Genomic DNA, 23346 nt, shown 5'->3' on the forward strand with positions numbered 1-23346 from the left:
CCACTTTCATACCCACAATGCCGTCTGGTCATAGGCTGAACCTCTCCTATTGGCACTTCCTCACACAGCTGGCCTGATAGCATCATGTTGGAAATGAATCTCCCATCTTGTGCCAGGGTTTAGTGAAATTGCAATACCTCTTTTCCACCTGCTGGGTCTCCTCCTCCCCATCCTAACCTGCCAGATAAAAATCAATGTTCAATCTTTTTCAGCAGTCCAAGGGATTGTTGGAAATGAAATATCATTTCTCTGTATTACTCAGAAATGAAGAACACTAGCATCTAATCACGTCACATTACCAGCTGCCCACTCTGCCATACCTACAAGGTTGTGAGCGACTTTGGAGCAGCCACTGGTGTCAGATGGGAAATAATTTGTTTCCTAGACTCTGGCAAAAACAGAACCATCATAATTAGAATTTGCTGGATCATCTCAGCTGATTTCAAGACCAAAGTGTATATAATTTAGATGGGAAGACTAAAATGGACAAAAGTTATTTGGGGCAATGTCACAGAACCCACCTGATGTTTAAAAAGGTCAATAATTATATGTAAAAATAAATAAGGTATGTAGTAATGGCCAAAATTAGCTGAGATAAATATAATACTAATGGCTACTGGTTACTGAGCACTTTCCCTATGCTAGGCTCCATGCTGGAGTATCTTATTTAGTCATCACCATGGCTCTACCCTATAGACATGATAATTCTCCCCATGTTATACCCTAGGAAGCTCAGCCATAGGGAAGCTAAATGCCTGGTCTAAGGTCACTTTGCTAGGAAGTAGAGTGGCCAGAACTTAAGCCCAGGCAGTTTGGCACCAAAACCTATACTGTTAGCCACTATACTACTTCACCCTCAACCAGCAAAAGACCAACCATTTGATTTATTACATCAACAAACCTACAACCCCAACATTGAATATTCAGATATATCAGATTGCAGGTTTTATTAGATATTAATTAACCTCATCAACTAATGTTCTGTCTTAAACCCAGATAAATATTATATAGTATTGCTCAAGATTTGGGAGTCCACAAAACCATTCTTGATTTCTCATTAGATGGGCACTCTTAATTTTTCAAAAGACAGGAGCTAAGTCTATGAAAAGATAATACATGGCTAACTCCATAGGTTGTGAGAGTTTATAATTTCAGAGTTCTAATAGTAGGAAACCTAGAAAGGCATTTTTCTCAAATCTAGATTGTCACAAAGAATTAAGTGAACCATTCCATACATTTTCCTTTGCAAAATATCGGTTATAATGAATGGCAGGGCCATCGACTCCAAAAGTAAGGTGAGTGTTTGGATGGGTATTAGGAACAAAGGAAGAGGTAAGAGAAACCAAGGTAGGAAAGGGGATACATTATGGGTGGCTTTTAGGGAGCCAGTCCTCTGTCAAGGCATTCTTTGTACAGTTATGGCATTTCCCAAGAAATTGTAAAAATTAGGCAATGAATTGAAAAACAAGTAAACCAGAAGATATGGGTTATTATGGAGATGGGAAAAATGTCAGAAGTGAAGGTCTCCAGGTCTCGTGTCTCTAGGACTTCACGGAGGTGGACCCCAATGTGCCAGTGAGTGTAATTAGCTTTGCAGGTAGCCCTCTGGTGGAGCTTAAAACATGCAGCTCTTTAGGAAAGCCATTGTTCTTGTTCATTTTTTATAGGTCATCATGTGATTTTTAAATTAAATTTCTCTTATAGATTGCTTTACTGGAGAGAGGACGCTGCCAAACTGATTTAGAGTTTTCCTTGTCATTGCTTGTCACATGACTAGTGGGAATTTGATAAAGATTTCTGGAAAGGGCTGAGAACCCAGATGCAGAAACCTTGGTGATCCAACCAGGGCATAGGAGCATGTGAGGGCCCGGGTAACCAGATTGACACCTACTTTATCATAGGATTCAATACAAATAAATGTTTATTATTTTGTAATTTTTACAGTGTGTATTGATCTTGATAGGTGCACATTTGCCAGCAGAATAAAACCAGATTGAACAAAAAGAGGAGCTGAGAACCTCTGTTTTATTTTAAGTAGTTCATAGCCATACAATTGAAAAGTATGTTCATTGCCATAAAATTAAAAATTGGTAGGTATTACCAGGAGCCCCAGTTTAGGCCTAGAAGAGCTTGAGTGATAAAAATTAAGCTCAGTTTGTTCTCCGAGTGTAAAGAAAAGTTATAAAAGCATAATTCTGACCATTATTCTCAAAAGCTGTGTGGGATAAGCCTGAATAAAGAAAATGACCTGAAGTCAGCTAGTGGTAGGTAAGAGGCCTTTTAAAAAGCTATAAAGAAAACCAGAGCAGAAATCAAGAAGCAGAATTCATGTTAAATAATGTCAAGCGTCCTCCCTTTGCCAATCAAGATTTTCATTTCATGCTCCATACACATGCCAAATGACGTTTTAAAGTTGCTCAGTTCATATGCAGGCATCCGACAGAAGGGTTATATGATTGGAGGACAAGGCTTGAGAGAGGAGACTGTGTCACATTCATGAAGCCATTCTTCAGCCCCACCTGCCTGCTTCTCTCAGGGATACACACCTTGAGGCAAGCTAGGCAGCTGACACTGGCTTCCAGCAGTAGACTACTACTGCTCAACAGCTATTTAAAATGTGGGCATGGTCCCTGAGGAGGGAGGAAGTTAATTTTTCTTTTTTCTCTTTAAAACATTTTTTTAACTTGAATTTTATTTTTTATTGAAGTATAGTCGATTTACAATGTTTCAGGTGTACAGCAAAGTGCTTCAATTATACATATACATACATATATATACATATGTATGTTTAGATTCTTTTCCAATATAGCTTATTACAAGAAATTGAATATAGTTCCCTCTGCTATATAGTAGGTCCTTGTTGTTTATCTGCTTTATATATAGTAGTTTGTATCTGTTCATCCCCAACCCCTAATTTATCTATCCTCCCCTTTCCCCTTTGGTAATCATAGTTTTTTTTCTGTGTCTGTGGATCTGTTTCTGGTTTGTAAATAAAATTTGTATCTTTGTTTAGATTTCACATATAAATGATATCATATGATATTTGTCTTTCTCTGTCTGACTTTTTAAAAAATAATTAAGCTTTTTTTTTTTTTTTTGATGGAGGTACTAGGGATAGAACCCAGGATCTTTCTACCACTGAACTGTACCTCTAGGCTACCCCGGAAGTTAATTTTTCTTTACATGACTATCCTTGATCTTTTCAGCAAAGGAAACATTATAAGTCATCAGCTATCTTCCATTTCCCAAATCTCCAGATAGAGGTGAAGCATCTATCTGCAGGATTGAATTTTGTATATCTGGCCCAGCTGATTGCTGCTACATGGAGGCATTTGGTGTCTAGTTAGACAAAGCACAGTGAAAAGTAGAGGACCATTATGTAGACTATTTATACTTTCCCCAAGCTCTAAGTTAGGAGAAGAAAAATTAGTTTATGATCTGAATTATCCAGTTTTCCTTTCTATAATGAACATAGTAGATTTTCAGCTTTTTCCCTGAAGTCAGTACATGAGAAAATGTACCTAAACTGCAGCATGGAGAAATTCAGGAGACCTAAAATATAAGCTCTAGTCCAATGACTGTCTCAGGCCCACGGGCCTTACAGCCCAGATTTCTGTCTCTGAGGCACAAGAGGAGGTTTTGGGGGAGAGCATGAATTCCTTCCATGCTATCAATTTCACAGAAGCATGGCCCCTAATATTCCTGGCCCTTCTAAATAATTTCTTATGGTTTTAGAAGCTGTAAACATAACTAAATTCAATCTGTTTTGAGAAAACCTTTATTCTTTACACCATATCACTTTTTGGGGTAATGAGGTCAGCCATTTTATTACACTCTGTGGAAATCGTAATCTATCATTCATCTCGAAACTTTGGTAGGTTCAAAGGCTCTCTTCTGATATCCTAGCAATTGGTGAGCTAGACCCAGTTTTCCTTCTGCATAGCCTCCATCATCTTAGAGATTTCTCTTCTTTGCAGTTTTCAAGATTGAAGAATTGTTGTTTTTTAAAACTCTGTCCCTCATATGGAAAGGAACAATTTCCTTCCAGGTAACCTGAAGGGAGTAAACTGGGGGTAGTGTAACCATTTCACTGATTTCTTCAGGGAGGTTAGATACTATCTGTATTTGGAGGCTTTTAAGAGCAGAATAGATGCTTCCTTGTCTGAGATTGTTTAAGAATCCCTCCTGGGCAGAGTTTCTCAACATTTTGGGGATCAGATAATTCTTTGTTGTGGGGGCTGTCTCGTGCATTGTAGGATGTTTAGCAGCATCCCAGGTCTCTATCCACTGGATGCTGGTATCAGCTCTCCCTTCCCCCAGGTTTCACAACCAAAAATGTCCCCGGACATTGCCAGGTGTCCTCTGGGGGCACAGTTGCCCTAGTTGGGAACCCTTGCTCTAGGGTATGAGGCTTGCTTGGCAGTGGGCTGACTGGAGCAGGGAGAGACAGAGCTAGCTAGAATTAGTCATGCCAGTCTTAGGCTTGTCTTCTATTCCAATCTACCTGAAGATTGCAACCCACTCCCATCAGCACAGTGGCCACCTGGGACTGTGATTCTCCGTGTCTGGAAGGGAAGGAGTGGGAATGCCCCTCCACTCCCCAGGATGGTTTATCACTATTTAATTTTTAGTGGGCTATTAATTTTGAAAAACTCTAACAGTGTGTTGTATATTATGATAACCATTATCCACATTCATCTATTTTAATTAAAATTGAATAATACTTTAAAAATTCAATTCCTCAGTCACCCTGCCTACATTACTACTCACTAGCCGTATGATGGCTACCTTATTGGACAGTGTAGATAGAAAACAATTCCATCATGGCAAAAAGTTCTATTGGAGAGTGCTGCTCTGGAAGGTTGATAACCATAGACAAGAAGAGGCCCACTGAAGCAATCTAGAAATGCCTTAGCAATGGGAAATAGCTAACATTTACCTAATACTTTAAAACATGATAGGAAATTTGCTAAGCACTTGACATTTGTTATCTCATTTATGAGGTAGGAATTGCCACTATTTATATTTTGTAGATAAAAAACTGATGCTCAGAAAGGTAAAGAAATCTGTCTAAGCTTACACAGCTACCAAATGGAGGAGCCAGGACTTTGATCCAAGCAGTTTGGAGCCAGATCTTGGGTTGTTAACAAGCATGCACTACGGACTCAAGGTGGTCAGGTGGAATGATGGCTGTTTGGTATCTGAAGCAGTTCAGACATGCTGGTAGTGGATAGGGAGAGGTTTCTCAGTATGTGGGTGGAACATGGTACCTGGAGAATGTGGATGTACACAGAGGTCTAGGAAGCAGGTGATTGGTGGAGGTCTGGCAACATGAATGGGGCTCTTGGGCAGGATATAAGACAGGGACTCAGTTACTGGAATTACTCGAGGGTATCTCAGCCTTGGCACTCTTGACATTTTGGCCCAGATAATTTTTGTTGTGGGGGAATGTGCTATTCACTGTAGGATATTTAGCATTACTACTCGCCTCTACTCCCTTTATGCAAGTAGCATCCCCTCCAGAAGTGTGACAGCCAAAAATATCTCTAGACATTGCCAAATAGCCCCCCTGGGGAGCAAAACTGCCTGCAGTTTAGAACCATTAAAGTAGAATGTAAAGCAGAGGCTTGGTTACATGGCAACAAGGCAAGGGCTCAGACAGAGCTATCAAATTACAAGATTCAGAGGGGAACAGCAGCTTGGGTGACTGGATCCTAAAGTGCTGATCTGCTGGCCTTTAGTTTTAAGAGTCCCCATGACTAGGAACAGGATTAGTCCCAGAGCCTGTACCGCATGGGAATGAAGGGTCTTCGTCTGGGGGTGGTGGTACTGAAGGGCTACAGTGGCAGGAAATGGGGCAGGTCATTATGGAGATCACGTTTCCATGGCATGGTGCTATTTTGCTACTATCTTCAGCCCCACTGAAAAGGAGTCAAGGCACATTCATCTCATGGAAGTAATGCAGTTAGTTCCCTTGGTTATCATCAGAATGGAAACTCCATGAGTTATGGATATTCTAGGCAAGCATGAGATAAACCTACAGTGACCATTTATGGCAGGAAACGTTTTATTGGTTGGTACTGCTGGGGGCACTTTGGGGGAATTTTGTATTTAGATTCTTTCTTCTTGAACTCTTTACCCGGAATTTCTGAGTGGCTTCACCCAGAAACACCTGTGCAGCAAGGAGCCCCTCACTCTGCAGCAGGGCTTGGCTAGAGTTGGGAAGCCTTTGAGAAAAGAAACTTGAGCCTGGACAATGCCAAGAAGCTCAAGTTCAACTAGCACAGGCATCTCAGCAGGACTCTTTCTTCTTTAGCAGAAAAACAGGGGCCATGACAGCGTACACTGTAATGCGCAGTTAATTTTTCAGTATTCAATGGCTAGGATTATATTACTGGGTCATAATACTAAACAGGTCATATTTTAAAAGTAGCTTAAATCATTTTGTGATTGAACCTATACTATGTTGACATCATCAATTGCAAGCAAGTTTTTTTTTTCCAAACACAGGCTTTGACAAGCAAAGTTTACCAATATCCATATAATGTAGCACATTTACTTATATAGTTTCCCTCTATTGCATTTTGAGAGGAAAAACGTGGGAAAGATGTCTCCCCCACCCAACCATAATTTCTTCCTCTTTCAGACATTACTTTTAATTGTATTGCTTTGAACTGGCAGCTGCATTGTCAATAGTTCCTTCTGGGTGGGGGTGGGGAATGCCTTTTGTTCTTGTCAGAACAGACCCAAGTTTTAAAGGAAAGGAGCAAGAGCTTGATTGCCTCTGGTTGGAGATGGGAGAAGGGAGGGCTACTATGAGTTTGTAATCCTGCTGTTACTGCCTCTTGTCTGTCTTTCTTTCAGTCTGCTCGCAGGCAGAGAGTGTGGGCTGCTGTCTTCCCTAGAGAACAGTAAGCTAGGTGCTGATCACTGCTGAATTAGGAAAACATAAGCTGTCTTGTCCTTATTTCCCTAAAGTCAAATGTGCCCCAAATCTGAAACTTGGAAAAGTGAAGACATGTTCAACGTAAGGATGACCTTTGACTTGCAAAACATTTACCTCTCTTTGAAAGACAGATGTAACCAGACACCTTATAGCATCAATGAAGTCTTTCACTCTGTAGCACCTTTTCAGGAATTCAGGCCAGTGTTGATGGAAAGGAGGTCTTAGAAGGGACAGGGTTTCAAATTAAATATACTACTGCTTGATTTTCTCCTTTAGTTTCAGTCAATAGGGGATAAGAATCTCAAAGAATGATGAAAAGTTGCAAGAGTGGTAGTGACTGAGGCTCCCAAATGCTTGATTATTCCACCCCCAGTTTCTGATAGCGGAGGAAACAGTTCCCAGCTGGCCCCATAGAGGCAGGGGGATTGTTTGCCTATTGTCAGAAAAGAGCAGCAAAGGTGATCAGGTATGCAAGGAGGAGGCTTAGCTTCCAGCAAACTCTTCTTCAGCTGTGGTCTCATAATACCATTCATTCGTAAACTTGAGACTCCCCGGAGGCTACAGACATACATTTGAGAATTTGGAGCAACTGACACTTGCACAGAATTGTTTTGGGACTTCTTTCATACCTTGCCAAGGTTCTGTTCCATCAAATTAACGGTGTGTGTGTGTGTGTTTAACTCTTTCAGAGGCTACACTTGGATTGCTTGCAGTGACAGAAGAATGGACTAGATTGTCATGTTTCATTTAATCCTGATGAGTGTATGATTAAGTGGACCACAGCCAAACAGATATCCACCAGAACTCCAGAGGTTTTATTCTAGAAATGCATTGACGGCATCACTAGCTGTGGAGTTATTAGTGAACTCCCCTGTGGTTTTTATATATACTGGGGCTTTGTATTCTTGCCTCTCTGCTAAACCAATTATGTGTCAGGCACAGTACCTACTTAATGTGGGCTTGTAAAATAGTTTTAGAATAATTTCAAGACATTGTTCATTTCCTTGCAGCATCCCTATGAGATTATTTAGTACTATCCCTTTGCTTTTCAATAGTAAGAAGTTAAACTAGGAAGAGGTTGAGTAATTTGCTTACATTAACAGTTGAGGACTGGAGTCAACATGAGAACTCCACTCTCAGACTTTGTTCATCAGATCATGCTCCACAGCTGACAGACACCTTGCAAAATCTTGGGGTAGGAAGAGACCTTGGAGATGACATAGTCCAGACTTATAATAGATGTTTAACCCCTTTGGCAACACTCCTGCCCGATGGCCACTCTGCCTCTGCTCAAAAATTTCCTGTGGTGATACGCCATTCTATTTCTCTCTATTGCTGAGATTGTGGTTTTGAAATTGGGTGGCCACATTTCTTTCTTCCCCATCAAACACTCCTCAGCACCTATGGGCTTCTCTCTCTAGTGTGGAATTCTTTATTAAGGATGCTTTGCTAAGTGGTGACGAGGCTCACAGGAGGCTGTGAGGATGCAGTCCTTCCTATTTCTTGACTCCATCTTTGTGGCAGCAGCAGTGGTGGTGACAGTTGATTCAGTAGCCAACATGCAGTACTTTGTCTGTGTCCATGGGCTACACACCCTGGAGCTGACTGGCCAGGAGACAGTTGTCCAGATGAAGGCTCATGGAGCCTCAGTGGAGGGCATCGCCCTGGAAGATCAAGTGGTGCTCCTGGCAGGCACGCTTATGGAGGAGGCGGCTACCCTTGGCCAGTGTGGGGTGGAGGCCTTGACCACTCTGTAAGTAGCTGGCCATATTCTTGGAGAGAAAGTCCATCATACCCTGTCCTGTGCTGGGAAAGTGAGATGTCAGACTCCCAAAGTGGCCAAAAAGTAGAAAAAGGAGGGGCAGAGAGAGGAGGAAGAGACGGTGATGGGCTGGGTCAAGTGGCAGATGTAATACAACTGACACTTCATCAATGTTGTACCCACCTTTGGCAAGAAGAAGGATGCCAGTGCTAACTTGTAAATCCTTTATGGTACTGTGATACTTTCTAATAAAGCCACTGGTCCAATCAAAATGCTTTCCTATCATATAATTCATTACCTCTATGTATAAGGTGGCTCCTCCCTCATCTGACCAACTTATGGATGCTGAGCTCAAGGATCTTTGAGGAAATATTTGAATCAGTCTGATTCAAATTTTGAATCAGTCTGATTCAAAAGAAGCAGCTCAGGATTGAGAGTGCTAGCTCAGTGTTCTTATTAGATCATACTCCTCTATCTGGCTGCTGGCTTGGGTTCTTCAGTCTCAAAGACCAAAGGGTATGGAAATGAAACGTTTAGTTGAATCAATAAATTCCTTGTAGGTAGTTTAAATGAGAAAGTAGTGGGAATGACCAAAGAACGATCTCCAGTTAAAGAGAGCTTAGCTCACTTGAAGAGCTCCCCTCAAATAAGATCTATGGCATTTTCTCCCAAGTAAGTTCCAGGATCCAGAGAACACTTTCCATTCTAATCAAAAAAGCTTAGCACTGATGGCAGAATATGCAAGCCCACCTTGTTCAGCTTCCTGGTTTACAAATGGGAATCAGCTAATTTAGAAATCATGTCTCTGATTAAAATGATGGAGACTTTAAAACTGGAAGAAAAAAATCAGGTTCTCAATAGGGAAGGCAGAAAAATAAAGACACCAGCACCAAGCCAGGGCTCACCACTGTTTTCCCCCTCAGTAGTTCAGGGGAAGACTATTTGGCTAGCAAAAGCTATGAATTATGACCACATAATAACAACCAAGGGCTGTTGGTTACAAACTAAATAGGTTTGGTTTTTAGATACAAATGTGTTTTGTTTCTAGAGGACATATTTTAATGCTCTCCTGCCTATACTGCAGTAATCAGGAGTCAAAGATATTGTCACTTAGACACTCATGTGGCCTTCCTACCCTGGATCTCTCGATCCCTGCCATCTAGCAAGAGATGCTTGCTTCATGGGGTGGATATAAGTCTTTTGAGTCACCTTGGATCAGAAACCATGCCTTGGCTTTTGTTTAGAGCAAATATCAGTCCCTTAAAATAGCAAATATTTGATTGAAAGGTTTATCTATCTTTAGTATGTCTTTCCTCTTTACAAAGAGCTGAAGTAGAGGAAATTGTTTAGTCTATAAGATGTAAGATTTAGGTTAGATGCAAGGAAGACAGTTCAGAATGGGTGACCCCAGGATGTCACAGAATTCACTGTGAGTGGCTTTCAAGACAGAACTTAATTTTAATGTAGTGAAAGTGACAGCTGGAAGTCAGAAGTTGGCTCTGCCATAAAAGACACTCCGTTGAGTGTGGAAAGTCACTTCCCCTTTGTGAGTCTCACTGACCCCAGGGGAGGAGGTGGACTAGACAGTCTATCCAGGTCTGACATTCTATGAGTTTCACTTATTCAAAAAACCATTTATGTGTGACAGCATGGCTGGACCTTGAGGGCATTATGCTAAGTGAAATAAGTCAGATGGAGAAAGACAAATACTGGACAATATCACTTATTTGTGGAATTTGGAAAAAAATACCCAACCCAAACTCGTAATACAGATGATAGATTGGTGGTTGCTAGAGATGGGGTAGGGGGTTAGGGGAAATGAGTGAAAGAAGTCAAAAGGTACAAACTTCTAGGTATAAAATAAATAACTCCTGGGGATATAATATACAGCATGGTGATTATAGTTAGTAATACTGTATCAAATATTAGAAAGTTGTTGTTGAGAATAGGTCTTAAAAGTTTTCATCACAAGAAAAAATTGTAACTATCTATGGTGGTGATGGATGTTAACTAGACAAACTCTGGTGATCATTTTGCAATATATACAAATACCAAATCATCATGTTGTGCACCTGAAACTAAGACACTGTTATAAGTCAATTATGCCTCAATAAAAAAATTATAAGGTATCTGCCATGTTCCAAAAGCTGTTCTGAGAATTCAGAAGTGAATAAAATAGGCAAAGTCCCTTCTCTAGAGAGGTGACACAGGCAACAAACATATATGTCAGGTGATGATAAGAGCTACGAATAATCTTGAAGCAGGGCAAGCAGGTGGGGGGCAATGGGGAGGTGCTGTTTTTCTGTAGGGAGATCAAGGAAGATCTGCCCGATAGCTAGCACTGGGGCAGATATCTAAGGGAAGGATGGGAGCCAGCCATGCAGCTAGTTGGATGAGGAACATTTCAGGCAAAGGCCCTGAGGCTAGATCACTCCTGTAAGAGGTGAGTGTGGCTGGAGCAATTGAGTGAGGGGGGAGTGGTAGGAGATGAGAGGAAAGAGCAGGAGGCCAGGTCATACAGGGTCTTGGAGGCATTGGAAAGGGCTTTGGAGGGCTTTGGGTAGAGTGACATAGTCTGACTTATGTTTTAAAAGGGTGACTCAGGCTGCTGGAGAAATACTAGATTATGTGGGGCTGAGAGGGAAAGCAGGGAGGCCAGTTAGCAGGCTACTAAATCAGCTAGGTAAGAGGTAATGGCGGCTTTGACGAGGGTGAAGTGGTAGTGGTGGTGAGAGGTGGTCAGATTCTAGGGTAGTCTGAAAAGATTCAAGATCTGAAGGCTTTTGTCATGGACATCTCATGGTTTCCTTTCTTCTTTGAGCCCTTTATAGACATTATGAGTCTATTTTTTTTCTTTCCTTTTTTTTCTAGATTCCACATATGAGTGATATCATATGGTATTTTTCTTTCTCTTTCTGGCTTACTTCACTTAGAATGACAATCTCTAGGGCCATCCATGTTGCTGCAAATGGCATTATTCTTTTTATGGCTGAGTAGTATTCTATTGTATAAATATACCACAACTTCTTTATCCAGTCATCTGTTGATGAACATTTAGGCTGCTTCCATGTTTTGGCTATTGTAAATAGTGCTGCTATGAACATTGGGGTGCATGTATCTTTTAGAATTAGAGTTCCTTCCAGATACATACCCAGAAGTGGGATTGCTGGATTATATGGTAATTCTGTTTTTAGTTTTTTGAGGAATCTCCATACTGTTTTCCATAGGCTGTGCCATACTGCATTTCCACCAGCAGTGTAGGAGGGTTCCCTTTTCTCCATACCCTCTCCAGCATTTATCATTCATGGACTTTAGAATGGTGGCCATTCTGACTGGTGTGAGGTGGTATTCATTTTAATTTTGATTTGCATTTCTCTGATAATTAGTGATATTGAGCATTTTTTCATGTGCCTATTGACCAGTTGTATGTCTTCATTGGAGAATTGATTGTTTAGGTCTTCTGCCCATTTTTGGATTGGGTTGTATTAAGTTGTATGAGCTGGTTGTATATTCTGGAGATTAAGCCCTTGTCAGTTGAATCATTTGCAGATATTTTATCCCATTCTTTAGGTTGTCTTTTTGTTTTGCTTATAGTTTCCTTTGCTGTGCAAAAGCTTATTAGTTTAATTAGGTCCCATTTGTTTATTTTTGCTTTTATTTCTAGTGCCTAGGTAGACCGCCCTAGGAGAACATTGCTAAGATTTATGTCAGATAATGTTTTGCCTATGTTTTCTTCTAAGAGGTATATAGTGTCACTTAATCCTGTCAGAAGTAACAAAGTGTGCATTTATCAGCAGGTCCCCGAATCCAGGATGACCCTCACTAAGGTGGCTCTCCTGACTCCAGAGACTTTCTGCTGATACAAGAAACCACTTCCCTTGTCCTGTCTTGTCTGTTGGCTTCACTATCCTTTCAAGCCCAAGGCTGGATTTATCAGTGACAATTCAACATGATTTGAGGGGCCGTTAACCAGCCGCCTTTTCTTAAACTATCAACCCTGCATTTGTATTTTGAATTTTATTCTGTAGGGAATAAGGAGCAACTGTGGTGGTTTGAGTGATGTGATCAGAACCCATGCTCCCACATATACAGCACGTTCTTATCTCCCACAGCATTCAATTTTGACTTATTGTTTATATGTTTGCCTCCTCACCTCAATTAAGTTATTCAAAGGGACTTGGTAACCAACTGGGTGTGGGTGGCTGAAGGAGAGATTGAAGATGAAGACATCTACAAGGTTTTAAATCTAGACAACTGGGAGAATAACTGGAAGGGTGAAGGTGCCATCACTTGAGAAAGGGTACACTGGGTGAGGAAGAGGATTTAGAGGGCAAAATGAGGCTGGCACAGGATTAAGAACACAGACTCTGCTGCCAGACTGCCTAGGTTTGAATCCCAGTTCGTCCACTTACTAGCTATATGAACTTGGGGAAGTCATTTAACCTCTTTGTGCCTTGATGTCCCCATTTGTAAGAATGGATAAGAGTATTATCCTGCATCATCTGATTGTGAGTATTGAATAAGTTAATGTATGTTATGTACTTAGAATGGTGCCTGGCACATAGTAAGTGCTACATTAGTGTTTGCTATTTTTGCTATTCAACATAGGGAATTTAAATGTTTGGGATACATTTTAAATATATTCAGAAATTTGGAAAAACAATTATGGATCTCATGATAGATACTGGGCTACAAAAGGAAAAGTAACAGAACTCTGGGCAGCACCAATATTGAAGAGAGAAAAAGATAAGGATTTCAAAAAAGAATCAAAGAGGCAGTGGTCAGAGAGGGAGGAGGAATCAGGTAGGCATGATATCATGGAAACTAAGACAGTTGTCAACCAATGAGATTAAAATGGGACACAAACATTGGACCTATGAGTATGGGGAGGGGTTGGAAGACACGAAGAAGATAGATAAAAGGAGGGAGAGTCAAAGATCAATATGACCAGCTCCTCATAGTATTTGGTGAGAGGTGGCCCTGTCCAAAAGGCCCCTGGGTGATCAGTGGGTCTAGCTTCTTTCTTTCATCCCAGTTCAGTCCTCTCTGCCCCAGCTGCCAATCAGAGGATCAGTAACAACCAGCTGGGGTAGTGGGGACTGTTTAGCAAGGTCCCAACTAAGGAGTGTCTCAGCCAATGGCCATAGACTCATTTCCCTTTACTCCAACTAGGATCAGAGGAAAAAACAAGGAGGGCAGATGAACACAGGAACCCAAGAACTGCTGTTTATGATAAGACTCAGGGCTCACCTGGCCCAATGTCCTGAGTCTGAGTCAGGTATCTGGGGACTTCCTCCATGAGGTTCATCTCATGAGGGTAACAAGAATCCCAGGCATTGATTTCATCACCAACTGTTCACTCCCATGCCCACTCTGAACTGGCCACCGTCATTCCCACTACCCACATCATTGCTCATTCACTTCCTTCTGACAAGTGTGCCATCCCCTTCTGTCTTCCTTTCCAGCTTAAAGCCTGTTTCTTTTCTGAAATGTTCCTCCCCTGAAACCTCTTTGTCTATTTGTATCCAGAGTGGCCTCCCATATTGTCCACATCACACATTCTGGATAATGTAACATACATTTTGTTGCACTGTTCTATTTCTGTCCGATGTTTGTTGTTGACATATGGAAAGGAATCAATACAAGACAGTGTTTGGTGCTCTGGGATAGGACAGCTGGGTGAAGAGATGGAAGGAGAGCATTGAGTTTTGCACTATTTCACACTTGAACTGAGTTTGCAACAAGAGCCGTAAGTTAAAAAAAAAACCAAACAGTAACAATGAGGAGCCTGGGGTGAAAAGGAGACAGAAGATAGCTGTCCTCGGGATAACTGTACATGGGAGGTGAAGGAAGAAGGGGTGATATTACACACAGATGAGATACACCTGCCTAGGGACAGAGAAGAATAGGAAACTCCCTAATGGTATGTATGTATGTGGGTGAGCACTATAGACCACCATGAGCATCAGGCTACAGGAAGGAAGCCCTGAGTTGATGGTAACCCTGAAAGGGGGAGGGTGTCAGTCATGGCTAAAAAACCTTATGTGTTTTTATTTAGTGACTTGCTTTTAAGATTATCTCAGAGCCTCTTCCTTGTGAAGTATCATGCAGCTAGCTCCCTTGGTCTAGTTGAGACCAAGTTTAAATAATTATGTTTTTTCTTTCTGAAAGGCAAACATCACTATCCTAAGTCTTTTATGTCCCTTGGAACACAGAAGGCCATGCCCAATGAGAGGGGCAGACTGGTTGGATATCATGTGTGTGTCTGCTCTCCCCACAGGACTATACATTTCTCAAGGGCACTTGCTGTATCTTTCAATATTATCATCAGGCATATGATTAGTACTCAAAAATACTTAGAAAATGGAATAGAACTAAAGAGAATGAATCATTTGCTGGAACTCCATCATGAATGAGTTGTTTTGGATAGACACTATGTGTACCTGCTTTGTTTATTTTCAGCTGTGTTGTAAATGTTACTGCTTCTGATGATTCCTCAGCAGCAGAGCAGTGTAGTAGAAATAGTGGCTTGGGAGACAGGCAGCATTTGTGCCAGCTTGGGCTCAGCTGAGTGACCCTGGACATGTCATTTCAGACCAAATGATCTCTAAACTCTATAATTCTGCTTTGTGAGTGAAGTGGGCCAGCTCTTCATAAAGTCAGCACAGATACATGAGAAGAGAGAATTCACTTCATCACTTTGGCCAATATGATGCCGTGCATTCATTCTGACTTTTTCTTCCAATGAAGTGGCTGATTTATTTTCTTGACTTTGACAAAACTCATGTTTTTGGCCTAGAACTTTGACTTTGGAATGAGAATCATAGAATTAATGCTATTACTTAGATTATTATAGAGATAAATATCTACTGTTACATTTGGCAATTCAGGTAACAAAAAATTAACATTTTGTATTAATTCTAATGATATGAGTATCATATATTGACTGCTATATGACACACATTGTGCCAAATATTGAAAAGTAATTCTCATTTAAATCTCACAGCAACCTATGATGTAGGTAGTATCATTAACCTCCTTATACAGAAAAGGAAACTGATGCTTAATCAGGGTGAACAATTTTCCTGAGGTCATACAATCTGAACTCTTAGCCACTAGGTGCTAGTTGGTGCTTAATACATACCTAGAAATGAATAGATGAGATTATCTGGCAGGAAATATCAGCATGGCTTCAACTAGTAGGAGTGGAAGTAGTATTAGCTCCCACCTGTTGAGTATTTGCCATGCGTCAGGCACTATTCTAAGCAATATACATGGATTATTTCATTTCATTCTCACTGTAACTCTGTGGAGTAGGCTGTTAATTGTCCACATTTACAGATGAAGAAGCTGAGGTTTGGAGAGACTGACTTGCCCAAGGAAGCACATCTACCAAAACTACTAAGACTCCGAAGTCTATGTTCTATATACCTCTCCAGGCTGCCTGTAAAGAGCAGGGTCACTTTTGCGATTCTCTCCTTTCATTTCTGCTCCCATGTTGAGAGTTGGAGATTTAGGGCCTAGACCCTAAATTTAGGCCCCCTCTCTGTGCACCAGTCACCTTTACCCAGGCCCTCAGTGTCCCCCTCCAACTTGTGCAGTTTCTCCCTGATACCAGGGGTCAGATAGGGGAAGGGGTAAATGGAGTGCCTTGTTGCTGATTTTCTACAATCTCAACACAAACACTTATCAGTGTTGTTGAGACTTAATCTCGCTAGCTCATCTGTGAGACCAATTTTAATTTGGAGCCATCTGCCACAGACAAATGAGTAATTATGGCAGAGCCCAGAGGGGCGGGCCATGGGGAGAAGGCTGGCTTAGCCTCTTTCCGCCTGCCTGCATTGACGCAAGTGACCAAGAAAGAAAATTACTTGGGTGGGCTGTTGATGCAGAGGCCAGCAGTTCTACCTCCCTGTTGCTCAAATCCTTCAACTCCAGTGAACGAGTAGGGATGATTTTGAGGTCATGCAGCTTGCCTGGCAGCAGAAGGGAAACTATTGTCAGTCACAAAGGCCAGGCAGAAGGAGGTAATCTGTGAGCTGGGCCAGCTCGCTCGCCAGCCTCTCCCTCTTACTGTACTGGCAGTCCCTTGTGGTGAGTGTCACTTGCCAGCTGGTCTCTCCACACAATATGACAGGCTAAGCCAAACTGATGGAGTGAAACTGAAAATAATAGTCACTGACCTCTGTCTAGTATTAATTTTTTTCAAAAGACTTAAACATATCTTTATCTTATTTCTTCCTTATAACAGGCCCCTATGTTGGGTAGGGGTGGGTATTATTAGCTTCATTTTAAAGATGAGGAAATTGAGCTGTAAGGGGATTCTATAACCAGACATGTGCAAAAGACCTTATGAGTTGCCCAAGACCAGCACCTCAAACTCTGAATTAGAGTCATTCTGTCTTCTAGGCCAGTGGTTTCCCTGTTATGCTTGCTCCTCAGGGCCAAGGAGCTATGGGAGCGTGTGTGTGTGTGTGTGTGTGAACAAGTGGGGCTTTGGGCTCTGACCTGCACTTAAACGAGGGCCGCTCTGCTTGGGTCTGTTTTATGTCTGGGCAGGATTTCATTTAATAAAATGCTCTGCTACTGAAAAATGTTTGAAAACCACTTGCCTAGACTAGTGTTTCTCATAGAGAGTGTAGTGGGTTGAATTGTGTCTTCTCAAAAGACATGTTCAAGTCTTAACACCCAGTACCTGTGAATGTGATCTTATTTGGAAAAATGGTCTTTGTAGATGTAATCAAGTTAAAATGAGGTAGTCGTGGATTACGCTGGGCCCCAAATCAAATGACTGGTGTCTTTACAAGAGAGAGGAGAGGGAGATTTGGACACAGACACGCAGAGGAAAGACACAGAGGAGAAGTCTTTGTAGTGATGGAGGCAGGGACTGGAGTGACGCAACTATAAGCTGAGGCGTGGGACAGATTCTGTCTTAGAGACTCCGGAAGGAACCAGGCCTGCCAACACCTGCATTTTGGACCTCTGACCTCTTGAACTGTGACAGAGTATGTTTCTTTTATTTTAAGCCACCCAGTTTGTGGTAATTTGCTATGGCAACCTTAGGAAACTAATACAGAGAGGCACATAGACTTCTTACCTAGAAATGGGTGTGTGTGTGGGGGGGGGGTGGGCTTATTATAATGTTGATTCTAGGCCCCAAACCCAAGATTCTGATTTTGTAGGTATGCAGTGGGGCTCAGGAGTCTGCAGTTTGACAAGTTCTCCATATGCACAAAGCTTGATTTTTGAGCTGGTTTTGATCATAGACAGACACAAGACTCCTCTCCGGATTGTAGCTGGATTTGCTCTCCCTGCTAACAAGATTTCGAGAGTCAGTGGGCCAAAGGGAGGAGGCTTGATAGACAAGAAGTAGGCTGGTATTAAACTTTCTGTACTCCCAAAATTCTGAAATCTGAGAGTTATTTTAGAGTTTTTACCCCAAGGAATCACAAATCCCTCAGGTTGCCAATATCTATGCCTAAGGAAATAGGCCGTAGTGGTTAGGGAGTGGATGCTGCCAAGAGGGTTAGTTTTCTGGAGTAGCAAGAAGACCACAGAATAACACATGCACAAGAAGACAACAGAATAAGAACATACACACAGACACACATACATGCACAGTCTTCTACTTGTCTGTGCAGGAAATTCTACCTGATAGAATTCTAGCTGATAGAGCACCACCACTTTTACTTTAAGATTTGGTCCCTATTAAAAATGCAGGTGTCACAAATGAACTTATTTACACAACAGAAACAGACTCACAGACATAGAAAACAAACTTATGGTTACCAGTGGGGGAAGGGGGTGGGATGGGGTAAATTGGGAGTTTGAGATTTGCAGATATTAACTACTATATATAAAATAGATAAACAAGTTTCTCCTGTATAGTACAGGGAACTATATTCAATACCTTGTAATGGTGTATAATGAAAAAGAATATGAAAAGGAATATATGTATGTATGTGTATGACTGAAACATTATGCTGTACACCAGCAATTGACACAACATTGTAAACTGACTATACTTCAATAAAAAATGCAGGTCTCCATGTGAGTGATACTTGAAGCCAGTGTCAGCCATTTATGCCCAGCCTTTGGTCTTTATCTGAGAGCAGTTTTGATAGGTTAGAAGAGGGAGAAGAGCACTATGTGCTGGTGTAAGGGTGGAGCAGAGGGGGTCTTGTTGTCAGCCTGAAGCCAAATTCCTTGCTCAGTAAAGAGGGTACTAGTTTATCCACCCAAGACTGATGGAGATCAGCTGTGCCCATTCCTTTGGTGAGATGGGGGAAGGCCTCCATGAGAAAGGACAGGTGTTTGAATTCTGTGTGTGGGAAGAGTGCCTTCCCAAGAGTAGCCTACCCAGCTGGACCCCAGGTCCTTCAGGAGTCCTGTGTTTGCTCACAGCCCTGACTGCTCCCAGGTAAATAAATCTTGTTTCTATCTCCTAGAAAGGCAGAGCTCTGTGGCAGCCTGTTGTTATAGTTACTGATACATGACTTATCGCTGCAATTGTCAGAGCAATGGAAGAAAATTAAATTTAGTAGTGGCTGGTTGGGAGGGGGTGTTGGGAGAGAGAGGAGCAAGGGAAGAGAAGGCTGCTGAAGAGACCTGGGGTTGGAGCCTATGGCTTTGTGGGCTTATATATATGGTATGAAATTTGAGTTATGGACAGATGAGGTTTATATTGGCAGAGTGTCTGAAGGGATCTTGATAAAAGACAGCCTGTCCCAAATTGCTTCACCCAGGTTTCATATGCCTGACTTTCCACCATTAGTGGTTCATTCCTGTGAGTTAAACACTACTTTTCTCCAGGGGAGGTCATACCTTAGATTGTGCTTTAGAGTGAGTTTACCCAGTGCCTTTCTTCCTCAGGGTTTGCCAGAGCACTGGGGAAAGATGGGGGAAATGGGGGACATCAAATAAAGACTTGGCCTGCTTTCAAAACTCAGATAGGGCTGGTGTTGCTAGTCCCCTCTTTGGAAACTCCTCTGTGCTTTCCCTGCTTTTAAAACTGTTATGAAGCTAAATTGGATTGAATATGGAAGTCCAGTATGTCTTGTTCAATCAGCTAGCAATGTGATTTCTGGGAGATACACTTAACTCCGTCATGTTCACCAGCAAGTATTTATATATCGCCCATCATATACTAGGCAGTGGGTTAGGTACTGATGGGGGATGCATGGAAACAGATGGGCATTAGATTATGCCTCACATTTAAGAAACAATCTAGTTACAGAGACCAGACATTCACACAAGTAAGGCTGAACAATAGTCCATGGTATTATGTGATTGGTGTCAAGTGAGTGATAGAGCCAAAGGCTACATAATATCAGAGGTGGCCAAGATCATCATGGAGCAGAGTAGCCATGTAGCCTTAGTTCAGATTAGTACATTAAATCACTCACTTAGCAGGGCTCTAGGGAAATGGGGCTCAGAACAAATCAGTTTTGATGGGGTGGTGATACAGACTGAATAGGGAACATGCTCACACTTCTCTGCTTTGCTATGTTTCCAAATTCTGTAGGCCTATCCTTTCCAGAGAGGTCATCCATCCTCCACTGAGCTACCCTGTCTCAAAACTTCAGTGGTGGAAGTTCTAAGGCTTAACCCAGACTGCCAGAGAAGCAGTAGAGCCTAGTGGTTAAGAGGGTGGGTTTAAGAGCTAGGCTGCCTGGCTCTGACATTTATTGTGATCTTGAACCATTGACTTAACCTTCCTGTGACTCAGTTTGTCTCACTGGTGGAAGGGGGACAATAATAATAATACTGTCTGCCTAACAGAGTAGCTGGGAGGATTAAGTTTTGTAAGATGCTTAGCACAGCACAGTTGCATACTATTCATTCATAAAATAAATATTTATTGAGGGCCTGTGCTATGGCAGGCACTTTCCCAGTGCTGGGAGACAGCACTAAAGAAGAGAGATAAGGTCCCTTCTCTGCACCGTGTTAAATGCTGATTCAGACCCTTTATTCAAGGGACTTTTAATCTAGTATCTTGCTTTATGCTCTGTCAATTCCAATTCCTAGTCTGTGAGTTATCAGTTAGCTTATTTTCCTTCCTTTTTGTTTAACTAGGCAAGTATTAAAGCTGTGAATTCCCTTTGTACCCAGCTTTGGTCATGTCCCATAAGATTTGATGTTGAGTGTTTTCATTATCAGTATTTTCTAAGCATTTTACAATTTTGGTTTTTACTTGTATTATTTCTACTTTGCAGTGTATTATGATATTCCATGTTTGATGATTTTGTATTTACTCTGTTCCTACTATGTGCCCCTACTATACTCCAAAGGAAGAGAGACCATGAAGAGACCTGTCTGACTTGAGGGGTTTAGACAAGACTACGAGGAGACAGTTCTGGGAAAGGCCATTAATGAAGGGTTTTGGGTGCTAGGCTTCAGGCGCTGGTTTCTCTTCTAATGAGGAGACCTAAGAGTCACTGAAAGATGGACAGGAATGATGGGATTGTTATGCTTTTCTGGGAGGAATAAGCCAGTATCATTGTTCAGAATGGCTTGAGAGAAAGAAAGAGGCTAGAGGCAGGGAGTTGAGACAGAATTTTTCATGTTAGTCTAGGATAGTGATTCTCAAATCTGAGTGGGCATCAGACTTCCCTGGAGGGCTTGCTAAGACACAGCTTGCAGGGCCCCAGCCTCAGAGTGCCTGATTCAGTCAGTCTGTGCTGGGGCCTGAGACTTTTGCACTTGCATTTTTTAATAAGTTCCCCTAGTGATGCTCATGCTTCTGGTCCAGGAACCACACTTGGAGAATCACTCATCTAGGAGAGAGGTGATGAGAACCAGAGGTGGAGTGATGGGAGCTGGGCTAGAGAGGAAAGAAAGGATGTAACAGATTTTGAGAAGGAAGAAGTCACAGGGCTTAGAGCTTGAACATGGAGACAAGGGAGAGAAAGGACTGAAAGATGACTCCAGAGTATTAAACCTAGGTGCCTTGGAGGGTAGGAGAATCACAGAGACAAAAACCCAAACATCTAGGGGTGGAATGCAGTCACATGACCAGAACTGGAGAAATATGGAAGTCCCTGTATCCATCTGCATCTGCACTGTGGCCCTCAAGTTTGAAGGCCTCCTGTCCTTCGAGAGAGCTGGTGAGAAGGAGAAATCTCAGGCCTGTGTTTGGTTTCTCCTTCTCTAGAATGTAACCTTTGAGAAGAGGAAGGAAATGAAGATATAGAGCAGGGGTTAGGGAGGGTAGAAAGAGCTTGCATATTCTGGAAACAGAGATCACACTTTTGACTTGTTAAGTATTAAATTTATATAGGCAAATACTAATAAGGAAAAGGCAAATGGGTAAAACTCAGTGTGGGCCATGCAGGCCAGCTCTAGGATGCTGCCTGAGATTACTGATGCTATTTTTTGAGAGCAGAGCATTGCCACGATAGGGCCTCTCAACTCCAGCCTACCTAACCTTCCTCCATTTCAAGCCTTCTGACTTGGTGCTCTGTTGTCCCTGGCTATTTCCCAGGGTGCAGGGACTCCTTACCTGCTTCTCTCCACTGGGCCGCCTGTAGCTGAGCAGAAGCTCCACAGCGCCTACCACTTCCTTGCGGATGGCGTAGAGCAATGCATCGCCTACATACACGCTGTGGTTCAGGAGTAGTTCCATGATCTCCAAGTTCTCATTCTCAATGGCAATGAGCAGGGCGCTCCGGCCCAGTGGATCCATGCAGTTGATGTTGACATTGTAGTAGATCTCGGCCTCTTGTAGGGCCTGCTTCACGGTGGCGTAGTCCCCCTTCTCCACAGCATTGAGGAAAGCTTTCTCCTCGGCAGACAGCTCCGTTTCAGCCCTCACGATTTGCAGGGGGATGCGATCTCTGTATGGTGAGTAGTTGACCTTTTTGTAGTACAATTGGGCCATGGTTTATAGCAATTTAGAAACCTGAATGAGGAGAGAGGAGGAGACCAAAAGTATTCTTAGATACCTGAAGGTCTCAAGTGGCCAGTTTTGGGAGCAACTTGGAAAATCCTAAACTGTTCTTTTTTCCAAGTTTTTTTTTTTTAAATGGAGGTACTGGGGATTGAACCCAGGACCTCTTGCATGCTAAGCAGGCACTCTACCATTGAACTATTACCCTCCCCCAAATCCTAAGCTATTTTAAAGACCCAATCTTTCTCCTTTTGCAAAGGGGTATAGCAGAAAAAGCCCAGAACTTTGGGGTCAGAAAGACCTGGCTTCAAATCTTGGCTTTACCAGCTTTGTGACCTTCAAGAAGTTACTCAAGCCTACTGTGCTTCAGTTTATTGTTATTAAGTTTATCAATATTAATAACATTAATAGCAGTAATGATTTAGTGACTGCTTACTGTGTACTGGGCCCTGTGCTAAAGACTAATTCCTACCTCATAAAGCTCTTGTGAAAGTTGAATGAGATTATAACTGATCAAAGCAACTGGCACAGAGTAAACCTCCTGAGACATGGCACTAGTTAGTTTCCTCCTTCCCTTCTGCCATCTGAAAATATGCTTGATAATACTTCTGATTGATGATGCAAAGTTGGAGCTCATCGTTGGCCAATTTCCTTTGGACCCTGGGCTGGGGGCCCTGTGCTAATTGGTAGGATTACATTTGCAGCTTCCCCAGATGCAGATCCTGGAATGAAAGCTTGTTTTAGGACTAA

General features: G+C 42.1%; 1 protein-coding gene across 1 annotated transcript in view; it reads right to left on the reverse strand.

Moving 5' to 3' along the window:
* Positions 1-23346, reverse strand: part of TRPC5 (transient receptor potential cation channel subfamily C member 5) — a 228123-nt gene that overhangs the window by 96991 nt on the left and 107786 nt on the right. Inside the window, exon 2 of the mRNA XM_006193322.2 lies at positions 22210-22608. Within this exon, the coding sequence (XP_006193384.1) occupies positions 22210-22587 (378 nt within the window). The 5' untranslated portion in view covers positions 22588-22608. The remainder of the gene's footprint in view (positions 1-22209; positions 22609-23346) is intronic.

This window comes from Camelus ferus, chromosome X (genome assembly GCF_009834535.1).
Source record: "Camelus ferus isolate YT-003-E chromosome X, BCGSAC_Cfer_1.0, whole genome shotgun sequence".
NCBI lineage: Eukaryota > Metazoa > Chordata > Mammalia > Artiodactyla > Camelidae > Camelus > Camelus ferus.